This window comes from Dipodomys spectabilis, unplaced genomic scaffold (assembly GCF_019054845.1).
Source record: "Dipodomys spectabilis isolate Male_0828 unplaced genomic scaffold, ASM1905484v1 ptg000015l, whole genome shotgun sequence".
In the NCBI taxonomy this organism is placed as follows: Eukaryota; Metazoa; Chordata; class Mammalia; order Rodentia; family Heteromyidae; genus Dipodomys; species Dipodomys spectabilis.
The window spans coordinates 4,215,064-4,227,448 of NW_024870692.1; the positions used below are offsets into that span (position 1 = coordinate 4,215,064).

Consider the following 12,385-nt stretch of genomic DNA (forward strand, 5'->3'; position numbering starts at 1 on the left):
CCCCTCCCTCCCACCCAATCATACCCCCCCTCCCCCCCCCCCCCGACATTGTAAAGCTGGTTTTGACATGACATTTTGTACTTCTCATTGTTGCAACAGGTCCACCTGAATCCTTAAACGACTTGTTTGTCCCCATCTCCTCCACATGTTATACTGACATCAAATATAGTGAAAGCGGGGGTTACACTGTGGGGGAGGGACATACAAAGCAACAAAGAGATAATATTATAAATGCGTTAGAAACACATGCATGAAAGAAACAAAAACATTAAAATACATATTTGAGGTTTCGTTTTCCTAACATCACATTATTTGACTTTTTCCGCTTGACTCATACCTATACTAGATATTGCAAATAAGGGAAACCATGGGACCTATGTTTCTTTGGGCCTGGCTTACTTCACTTAATATAATTTTTTCCAAGCCTTTCCATTTCCTAACAAATGGGGAAATGTCATTCTTTCTGATGGAGGCATAGAATTCCATTGTGTATATATACCACATCTTCTTGATCCATTCATCTACTGAGGGGCATCTGGGTTGGTTCCATGTCTTAGCTATGGTAAATAATGCTGCAATAAACATAGTTGTGCTGGTAGCTTTAGTGTGGCCTTGTTTGTGATCATTTGGGTAAATGCCCAAAAGTGGGATTGCTGGGTCATTGGGGAGCTCTATGTGGAGTCTTTTGAGGAACCTCCATACTGCTTTCCAAAGTGGTTGAACAAGTTTACATTCCCACCAACAATGAAGTAAGGTTCCTTTCTGTCCACATCCCCTCCAGCATCTGTTGTTGTTAGAGTTCTTGATTTTTGCTGTTCTAACTGGAGTGAGGTGATATCTCAATGGCTTTTCTGTATGCCAACAATGAGAAAAGTGTGGCTGAAATTAGGAAAGCAACTCCATTTGTAATAGCCCCACAAAAAATAAAATACCTAGGAATTAACTTAACTAAAGAAGTGAAGGACCTCTATGATGAAAACTTTAAAATCTTGAAAAAGGAAATCAACACAGAACTTAAAAAATGGCAAAACCTCCCATGCTCCTGGATTGGAAAGATTAACATCGTGAAAATGGCAATACTCCCCAAGGCTATCTACAAATTCAACGCAATACCTATCAAAATTCCACCCTCATTCTTCAAGGAAATAGAAGAGGCAATCCAAAAATTCATATGGAACAATAAAAGACCCCGAATAGCAAAAACGCTCCTCAACGGAAAGAACACTGCTGGAGGAATATCAGTACCAAATTTCAAACTCTACTATAAAGCCATAGTAATCAAAACAGCTTGGTACTGGCATAAGAACAGACCTCAGGACCAATGGAATAGAATTGAAAACCCAGAAATGAACCTACAGACCTATAGCCATCTAATCTTCGATAAGGGAGCTAAAACAATAGAATGGAAGACAGACAGCCTCTTCAGTAAATGGTGCTGGCAGAACTGGTTAACTACATGTAGAAAACTAAAGCTAGATCCTTATATATCACCCTGCACCAGAATCAACTCCAAATGGATCAAAGACCTTGAACTCAAAGCAGACACTCTGAAAACATTACAGGATGGAATAGGAGAAACCCTGGGTCTCCTTGGCACAGGCCGAAATTTTCTGAATAAAGACCCGGAAACACAACAAATCAAAGAAAGGCTGGACAAATGGGATTGTATAAGGTTGCAGAGCTTCTGCAGGGCAAATGACATAGCTAGCAAGATCAATAGAAAGCCCACGGACTGGGAGAAGATCTTTACTAGCCATACAACGGACAAGGGTCTCATATCTAAAATATACTTGGAACTCAAAAAATTAAACCACCCAACAACAAATCCTCAAAGAAACAACTGCCCAATAAGTAAGTGGGCGAAAGACTTAAAGAGAAGCTTCTTTGAAGAAGAAAGAAGGATGGCCAATAGACACATGAAGAAATGTTCAACATCCCTAGCCATAAAAGAAATGCAAATCAAAACAACATTGAGATAGCTCCTACTTTTTTTTATCCTTGTTCAGTTTTCTTCATCTGATTTGCTCATTGCTTAGCCAGAGCTTTGCTCCTTGCTTATCCTGTTGCTCAGATGTTTTTGACTTAGGAACTCTGAGCAAGCTGAGCTGCACGGGCACAGGCTAGTCTGTGATTCCTAGTGAGATCTCTGGAAGCACAGGCTCTATGTGTTCTGTGTCATCCACAGCACTGGCCCCATGTTAGACAGTGAGCAGAAGCTCAATGTGCATCTCTAGAATCGAAGGGATGGACGCAGATCATGTTTCTGACAGCACAGCTATGCAGGGAGGACTATAATTATGATAGCCACACAATGACATTTCTGCCTACTGTAGACACAGGGCCATCATCTCAAGTAATTAATCAATTAATTACTAGGCATTTCAAAGCACACTGAACTCTTCTAGGCCCTGGATATAGTCTTCTCAAGGGATGTCAAGCAAAGGAGATGCATTCACAATTAACTCAGTGTGGATGGGAGCAAGGTCCAAAGGACATTTAGGGTTGAATAGGAGTTCACCAGGAGAAGGGACAAAGCATTCAAGACACAGGATAAAGGAGGCAAAAAGGGAAAGAGGGCCAGGAGTAGCAAAAAAGAACGATGTTAAATTACAAACACAAGGCAACAGAAGAGGCTGAGGACAGAAGTCACATGAAAACACACAGATTGATAACTTGTACAAGATAATTTCTGAGCAGAAGACATTATCATCACTACTACTTCTGTCTGAAATATTCTTAGTTTGAAACAGGCACATGGCTCTTATATGTACAGATTATACATCTTTGTCTATATTTACTGATACACCTGGGGAAGTATGAAAATATAACCCAGTTGTTTACTTGACTATCTTTATTTTTATATTATATTTTGTAAGAATATTTATACTATTTGCACATTTTATATACAAATAATATATTTAAATAAAACATGTTTGTATGCAAATTCAAATAATATATTTATATATAAAATATACACAGACAACCACAACAAACCAGTACGGCTGACATTTTTTATAAAGTCCTTGCAAGACATATATTAAGGATGTTTTAATAAAACATATACAATAGACTCCTTATTCAGGGTTTAACATTCTGTCATCAACAGTGTCTAGAGGCCTTGTGCAATAGTTCATGCCTGTAATCTAAGCTACTTGAGAAGTAGTGATCAGGAAGGTCATGTGTTTAGGGCAGCCCAAGCCAAAAGTTCAGAAGACCCCATCTCTAATAAAAAGTTACTTGTCATCACAGCTATGTGGGAAGCACAAACAGGAAGATCATGGTCCATGATTGCCTGAGAATAAATGTGAGATCCTATTAAAAAAAATAACTAAAGCAAAAAGGGCTAGAGGTTTAGCTCACATGAAGAGCACCTAACTGACAAGTGGAAGCCCCTGAGTTTAAACCCTACAACTGTTGACAAAGAACAAAAACACAACAGTCTGAAACATTAAATGAAAGTTCCCTGAATAAACAATTCATGTTTTAATATGTGTGCCATTGTGAATAGAATGATGAAATCTCCACAGCTCTGTTCTATCCTGCTGAGGGCTTGAATCAATCACCGCTTTGCCAGTGTTTCCACACTGTATCTGTGGCCCACCCAGAAGCCACTCAGTAGTCATCTCCATCCCTAGATTAGCTGTTACAGTATCTCAGTGCCTATGTACAGAAACCCCTCATTTTGCTTAATAATATTCCCACAAAGTATCACTGTAATACAATACACACACTCACAAGTGTGTACATTGTTCTATGCCATCTCAATTTCCAACATTCACTCTTGGTCTTGTAATATAATAATCCACCATGGATAAACAGACAGGGAGAGAGGGTAGAGTTGCTATAAGTAGCACTGTACATAGATGTTCCTAAAAGAGTAATTTGTAATCAGTTAAAGACTTTTTTACCAGTGAAATGAAACATTTAAAGTACTGTTTCATTTCATCTTAAAGCCTTATCTTGAAGTATATCCTTTTTTATAGTGTAGATACAATATTAGTGCTTATACATAGGTACCTAGTATAATCCACGAACAACCAATTATAGGTATTTGCTTGGATACTTCTTCTGGAATGGCACACAATCACACAGATTAGAAATGTATTCATTACCTTACTTATGTAACTGTAACTCCTCTGTACATCACCTTTATAATAAAATTGATTTTAAAAAAAGATACTGCTATTAATAGCAGGACCCACAGAAGCCAAGGGAGGGTGTCCTGAGTTTGGGGCTTGAGGAAGGAGAGAGGAGAGAAAGCCTACATAGTAGATCAGCTTACAAAGCAAGGAGGTAAACACTGAGTAGAAGGTAAATGAACAGAAAACAGTGACAGTACCAAACTGTAACCTCCACGAAGGCAACTTGGGCATTTATTTAATCAACTATTTTCTCAGCCAGTATGTGTGCTTCTTCATAACTGTGTGTTACATGTGAAGGATCAGCCTAAAATACCAGGGATGGAAGGAATCAATGTTTGGCTCTGGAGCAGGGCTGGTTGGAGTAGCTAGCACCATCACTAACTGGAAGGGAGACATATGAGCTCCCAAAGCTGCAGAGGTCAGCAACTTAACCATCAGTTTAAAGCCAGTCACTTTTGAAAGTGAAAGCAGCCAAAATCCAGAATAGGAACTATTGGTTTGCAAATTTACTCAAAACCAGAAATCAAAAAAAAAAAAAAAGAAAAATATAAATTCCTATATTAGTTGTCTGAAAACAATGGTTGACAAAGATAAAACAGGATAAACTTTAGCTGAAGAAAGAGAATCAATCAGGAGCCAAATCTGTAATCCTACCTACTCAGGAGCTGAGATCTGAGGACTGTGGTTCGAAGCCAGTCCAGGCAGGAAAGTCTATGAGACTCTTTAATCACAAAAAAAGCCAAAAGTAGGACTGTGGCTCAAGTGGTAGACCACTAGCCTTGAGCAAAAGAAGTTCAGAGGTAATGCTCAGACTCAGAGTTCAAGCCCTAGGACCAGCAGAGAGGGGGGGGGGGGAGGGACGGAGGGAGGGAGGGAGGGTGAAGAAGATGGCGAGGGAGAGGGAGAGGGAGAAGAGAATATCCATTAAACACAGTTCATTAGTGAGGAAGTTAGTTAGAGGAGGAGAAAAGGGCAAATCTTACACTTATTTTCAATTTATTAAAGTTTCCTTAAAAAGAAACCCATTCAGTTGTATAATATGGCCATATTTTACAGGTTTTGCATCCTATTATGCTCAATCACAGGAGGTTATGATTTCAAGTGCATAAACAATGGAGGCAAAATTAATTTTACATGGAGAAGTAAACTGCTTCACTTATTTGAGATTTAGTGTCAGGCAAAGGGGATGAATATATTCAAGGAAGGATTTTTAAAGGTGAGATAGGATAAATCCATATTGTGTTAGAGATAATAGCCATATTTTGGATCCTACCCTAATTTCATGTGTGCTCGGCATTCAGTCAGCCCTTTATTGAGGGAGAGGGAAAGGAAGGAAAAGAGAGAAGAAAAATAAAAAAGAATTCTATGAGGAAGGAGGGAGGGAGGAAGCGAGAGAAAGAAAGAAGAAAGGCAAGGAAGGAAGAAAGAACCAAAGAGAGAGGCAAGAATAGAAAAAAGGAAGAAAGGAAGGAAGGAAGGAAGGAAGAAAGGAAGGAAGGAAGGAAGGAAGGAAGGAAGGAAGGAAGGAAGGGAAGAGGGAGGGAGGGAGTGCTTAAGGAGAGGGAGGGAGGGAAGGAAAGATACTTCCATCTTTGTGGCCTTTGAGAGTGGTAGAATAGAAGTCATGTCTGTTAGAGTTTGACAGTTGTTATATTCACAAGCTCCTCCATCACTGAGACACATCACTGAGACACACGATGTTTCTCAGTAAGCACTATATGATGAAGCGAGTATGTGTGGCCCTTATTAAATGCCAGGTCTCACATGAACATAGAATTAATTATGATTTGTGACAGACTTAAGGGACACTACACATTTTCAACACTGTAGTCTCAATCTACCCATGCAGCTATTAGTGATGTCATAAAAAGCAAAAGTCTTATTTCTGTTCTCTTGAATAACATAAAAATGATGATAAGGGTGAAGAAGCGACTGCTTCACAATTCAATGATTTTCAATTAGGCATCAGCAGCAATAAAGAGAGACAAGTGCCACTCTGTGAGCAGGCCAGGTCTCTGGATAGAGGATGAAACTACTGCACTTGGTGGTGTTTTGCAGACAGAAGAAATCATATTGTCTAACACGGAGTAGTAGTATTTTGATGTGAACAGCAGCTGCTTGAAAACCATTGATCTACAGCCCTGAATTAAAAAAATAACAAGGAAATACATCCATCTTTTTTCCCCCACAGAGGTATTACCTTTCTTCTGCTTAAAAATTCATTTCACATCCTGCTTATTCTGTACATGAATTTCCTCATTACCTAAAGAAACAAGCTTTCTAGTTTTATAGTTGCTTGGGACTTAGTGGTTCTCTATTAAAACATCCATTGTAAGGTAGAAATCCCTTCAAAGGCATTCTTGCCCGAAGATCGAAAAGTCAATTCCCTTCTGAAGAGTGAGTGACCTCCACAAGCCCCAAAGGCCCATGTGCCTGGGTTCCTCCAGACTTCTATTGCAAAGGGACAGATTACATGTTTCTTTTTATGTTCACAAGCATTTGAGTTCCTCTTCCTAGCACAAACAATACTCTCAATTGTTCATGAGCTGGTAAAGATAAAGTCTGAGGGGAAAAAAATCACAATTATAGTTGGAGGTTTTGATGTTAACTAAAATTTAAACTCTTCTGATAAGAAAAATGCATTGTAAAAACTAAATTTTGAACTTATCAATTATAATAACACCAGACATGCTACTTAAGGGAATGAGAGACTGGGTGGGTGTTATATGTAATCTGCAAATAGCTTTAGAAGCTAAGATTGAGTAGAAGATGGATCAATATCCAAGGAACTCTGATTCAGTAGAAGATAGATGCTCACCTCTTCATACACCTTCTTGGCATTGGCATTGTCCCCCATCAAGAGGTAGCCCACTCCAAGGTCGTTCTTTAAGGAGATATCCATGGGAAACAGTTGAACTAATCTCTGCAGGGTAAGCAAGGAACCTCTCATGTGACCTGATTTGGGGGAAGAAAAAAAATACCAACAGATCATGTACATCTTTGTATTGAGAACCCAGATCATGACAGACTATTCAACCGGAATGAAAACCAGCTCCTACCTGACTTTATCAATGTCTAACTAAGAAATATTTAGTGGAATTCATGATGTTGGTATGATGATGCCAACAATTTTTTTATCAGTAGACAATATAAAATTAATTAGAGCATGCTCATTTCCTATTAATATTTATTTCTTAGGCTAAATGCCTCAAGAAAGTTTGTTACCAATTCTTTGTAAAAATAATTTGCTGAAATATTTTTGGTTAGGTTTAAAATTATAGTAGAGGGTAGAGAAATTAAAACTGCTGATGATTTAAGGGCCAAGCACCTGGTGTAAAACACTAAAAAAAAAAAAAAAAAAAAAAAAAAAAAAAAGATGCACAGGACAGTACTTTGCTCCAGACACCATCTCTAGAATAAGTGCTAGGAGGCCCTCTAGTGGATGATGGGGTGCTATACACTACAGGGATATGTTTATTCCAAAGGCAATCTGATGGAAATGGCAGAGGCCACCTGTCATTATTTTTTGCCACAGCTGGAAACCCAAAATGTTTAAGAAAAAATAAGTGCTAAATAACACTGACCATACATACAAAAAAACCAATTAAAAGACTCATGTTCATTTAAAGTGAACATTAACCAAGAGTATAAAAGGACCATCAGTGAGCAAGCCAACTTCAGTAACAAGCCATCTGCTTAGAGCATCACACACATACTGATCCCATGGCCTGTACTCCATTGCTGGACAACTGTATTCCCGCATCACCTGGGGATGAGTAGCTCAGCCGGTCATTCCCTCACTAACAAATCTGACTCTGTTGTTCTGCACATGCTGTTTTCCTACCTGCTCACCTAGACTCACACTTCACTTCTGTGTGCTTGCTTGTGTGTGTGTGTGTGTGTGTGTGTGCACGTGCGTGCACATGCGCGTGCATACACGCATCTGCCCACCCACACATGCCAGTAATAAGTCTTGAACTCAAGGATTTGTGCTCTGCTTGGCTTTTTCCACTCAAAGATGGCACTTTCCCACTTGAGCCACATCTCCATTTTCAGTTTTTTGGTGGGTAATTTGAGATAAGAGACTCTTAGTCTTCTGTGCCCTGGGCTGGATCTCAATCATGATCCTCAGTTCTTAGCCTTCTGAATAGCCAAGATTACAGATATGAGCACCTGCGCGTAGCTGGTGCTTCTTCTGGACTCCTGTTAAGCATAATGAAGGTGCAGGTAAAATCCCACTTGGAGCCATCACACTGTCCCTTCCCCTCTGCCCCTAAGACCTCTGTTCTACTGTAAGGCAATTTCACCACCTTGACCTTTGCCATGAAAATTGCCCTATGGCCTTAGAGCTCAGGTGGCCTTGTTCCATTCTCATTTCAGCACAAAGGACATATGCATATTAAGGTACTGGAGGAGGGATGTGGAGACTTCTTCACATGCAGTCTTCTTACCAGGTTGGGGAGAAGGTGTGCTAAGCGAGGTACTTGGCACAGAACTTAAGAGGAGGTGCCCCAGTCTTCAATTCTGAGCTGAATATTTCAATATATCCTTTAAAAATTAATGCAAAGTCATGGGATTTGAGAGTTGTTCCCCCCAACACACCTCCACTCTTCATAAGATGTCAGGTGGCGAGCAGTATTCTTTACTCATTCCAAGGAGAAAATACTGTCTGTTCTATTTTCTCAAATGAGATCAGCATTTTATTTTAGCATTAAGATACTCTCATTGGGTTGCTAACTTATCACCTGACTCAACTCTACCATGAAATTGACATTAAAAAAATGCAACTCAGTGGTTAGTAAATAGTGTGTGGTGTTCAGAGTTAATATAAACTGGAATAGTTATGTGTGGTTGGTGTTTTTGTTGTTTGGCTAGGCCTGTTTTTTTTTTTTTTAAACTTTTATATTTTCAAATAAACTTGTAGTTTCATTTGTAAAAAAATTTTAAAAAATGAATGTCAACATTCATGATACACAAAATATTAATGCTTTAAAGTCAGAATCTCTAGTTGGTAGTAAGCAGCACTATACTGAAGAAGAGGCACCAGTTACAATGCACCCACAGCAGCAACTGCCACTGACTGAACTCAGCCTGTACTAAGTACACGCTCAGTACTTAGCTCAGCGTGGCCACGCTTGTCTAGTTTTGTGCTGTGTGTTTGCCTTTCTCTAGACTGAGCTTTATGAATGTAAGTCTAACAGACCATTTCTTACAGTTTTCCATTATCACTTGGGCTCTCTTCCTTATCTCAGTCTGATCATCTACAAAAAGACATGGTCTCCCTTCATTCTGTATCTCAGAACAGATTAAAGGTTAGTTGAAATGTGTACTGGTGGCTTGTGCTTGTAATCTTTGCTACTCAGGAGGCTGAGATATGAGGATCACAGTTCAAATTCAGCCCAGGCAGGAAGTCTGTGAGACTCTTATATCCAATTAACCATCAAAACAGCTAGAATTCAGGGCTGGGAAGGTAGCTCAGAGGTAGAGTGCTTGCCTTGCATGCATGAGGTCCTGGGTTCGATTCCTCAGCACCACATAAGCAGAAAAAGATGGAAGTGGTGCTGTGGCTCAAGTGGTAGAGCACTAGCCTTGAGCTGAAGAGCTGAGGGACAGTGCCCAGGCCCAGAGTTCAGGCCCCACGACCACCACCACCAACAACAAAAAAAGCCAGAAGTGGAGCTGTGGCTCAAGTGGTAGAGTGCTGGCCTTTAGTAAAATGGGGCCCTGGCTCTGAGTTCAAGCACCAGGACCCATAAGGAAAAGGTTAGTTAAGCCCTATGACTCATCTAAGCCTCCCCTAAGTGGACTATGAATGCGTTTATATAATGTACAGTCAGCAGAGCACCCATTTCCTCAGTAACACATATCTCAGAGCCTTCTCTCCTCCTTCACACAGTAGGGAAAAAGAATCACAAGCCTGGTTGACATGGAGTTAGCAGCTAGTCTCATATTGCTTTTGACACTAGGAGCTGGGATCAGTTAAGAATATGATTTCTGTCGCTCTTCCCAAACTGTTTCCAAGATTTCTTTATGTCGAAAAAATGAATGTCTTATCTTGTTTGGTACAGGTTCAAATTTTATGGGGCTGGGTATTTCTAATATTCTAATTTCTATTAACTAATACTAATTTCTAATAATTAAAATTATTCTACTGATAGTTTTACATCCTAGGAATCAGTCTGGTAGTTAGAAAAGAATGTGGTAATTCACTAAGTGTTCATTCTAGACCAACTAATTTATTATCAAATTCTCCAAACCTCGAGTATTCTATTTGACTCATCTTTAAATTGGTGCACAATGGTGTAAAATGCTCACTGCATCTATTGTATTTTATTTTTTTGGTCATGGGGCCTGAATTCTGGGCCTGGACTCTGTCCCTCAGCTCTACAGCATAAGGCTAGTGCTCTACCACTTGAGCCATGGTGCCACTTCTGGCTTTTTCTGATTATGTGGTGCTGAGGAATTGAACCCAGGGCTTCATGCATGCAAGGCAAGCGCTCTACCACTGAGCCACCTTCCCATCTCTCATTGCATCTTTTTAATTATTGAGGTTGGATTTTTATTTTAGTTTTAACAATTGTCAGTCTAAGACAGTCAGATAAATTGCTGAAATTAGTTATCAAATGCAGATTTCCTCCCTAATTTCTGAGTATGCAGGGTTTGGGGGCTCTTCAGGATAAAAGTGTGCTATTTCCTACTGAGTTTACTCCTACTGTCCCCCACCTAGAAACTGCTGGCGTTCTGACCGCCGCTTCAAACTCAGCTTCACCAGGTCAGCGGGGACATCGGGCAGGCTGGCCACCTCTTGGTAGGTCTCGATGGCTCTGCGCAGAATCTCATTGCTCCTCCTCTTCTCGGCTAGGTCATCTTCACACTAGAGGAAACCCCAAGACGAGATTCATGTTCCACAAGCAGCAATGTTTGCAATTCCCCAAAATACTCGCATAAACTTAACTTTGTGTGACATGTTTTGCAAGAAATTAAAGATGTATTAAACTTTTATCTTTGTCAAGTGATACAGACTAAGAAAGCAAAACATCACATTGTTTTAATAATAGAAAGCAAAGTATGCTACTGAGCTGCAAATGAGAAAGAAAGTCATAAAAGCAAGAGTAATGCAAAGCAACAGAAGGGCTGATGAGGACTTGTATGGTATGAATTATAGAAGGAGAACAAGAAAGGGGGTAACAACGCTCAACTAGAAATGTAGTCATTGCTTTATGCATGTAACTGTAACCCCTAGTCTTTCTTTTGTGTGCTCATTCTTTCCTGATTCATTTGTTCATTCATTCATTCCTTTTACAGCTCTAGGGTGAGGACACTGCTCTGTGTATGTAGGAGACAAATGAATCAAGACAGATGAAACCTAATTCTCCTTTTACTTCCATTTTGGAAAGGACAGCATGACAAAAGAAGAATAAGGATGTCATGTGTCTGATGGTAGTAAGTACTATGGGTAGAGACAGAGCAGGCTGAGAAATACTGGATGAAGCAGGACAGTTGTGAGTTTAACCAGGAAAATTGGAGAGGGCATGAAAGAGGAAACAGGTCAGGAGATATGTGGGGGAAAAGAGATCAACGAAGAGCAGCACAGTGCAGGGAGGAAGAGAGCTGGATGGTGGCCATCGAGTGACTCAGGACCTGAGAAGCTACTAAAATTTCTGCTACGTTCAGAGAGGTGGACAGACATTGAGGGGGAAGTTGACAAGCTCTCACTTCTGTGTTAAAGGGGTCACTCTGGCAATAACAGTGATAACAGGTTGAGGGGATGGGGTAATAGCATAGAACCCAAGTAGTATTCTGCACCAAGAAGACAGCCACCCCATGGCTGTGACCAGGGCTATGACAGCAGTGTTGGTGGAAGGAAGGGAAAATTATAGATACTTTGAAGGTCAGAGGCAACAGAGGTGCGAACTGAACACAGGCTAGGAAGAAAGGAAGAGAGAAGTTATAGATGTCCAATGTACGTGGTCATTTGGTGGAACTATTATATCACAGAAATAAGAAGGTAGCACAGAAACAGGTTTAAGAGTATGAATCAGGAGTAGAGTTTAGGATATATCAAGTCCAACTGAAGATATTGGCTCAGAGGTGTAATATATGAATGAGTCTAGAGTTCAGGATGAGGTCATCATTAGGGACATACACGGAACATACACCTATTTAAAGGTAGGAAAAGGTGTTGAGTACAGAGAAAAGAAGTCGAAAAATTGACACTCCAAAGTTTCACTGTTACTTGATGT

At 40.0% G+C, this 12,385-nt stretch overlaps 1 protein-coding gene across 4 annotated transcripts in view; it reads right to left on the reverse strand.

The window, feature by feature from the left end:
• The window catches only part of Asph (aspartate beta-hydroxylase), a 206,861-nt gene that overhangs the window by 49,396 nt on the left and 145,080 nt on the right, over positions 1-12,385 (reverse strand). For all 4 annotated transcript variants that reach the window (XM_042665856.1, XM_042665864.1, XM_042665872.1 and 1 more), the window contains 2 exons: positions 10,866-11,016; positions 6,961-7,097 (listed from right to left, as the gene is read on the reverse strand). In XM_042665856.1, coding sequence (XP_042521790.1) covers positions 6,961-7,097; positions 10,866-11,016 — 288 coding nt within the window. The remainder of the gene's footprint in view (positions 1-6,960; positions 7,098-10,865; positions 11,017-12,385) is intronic.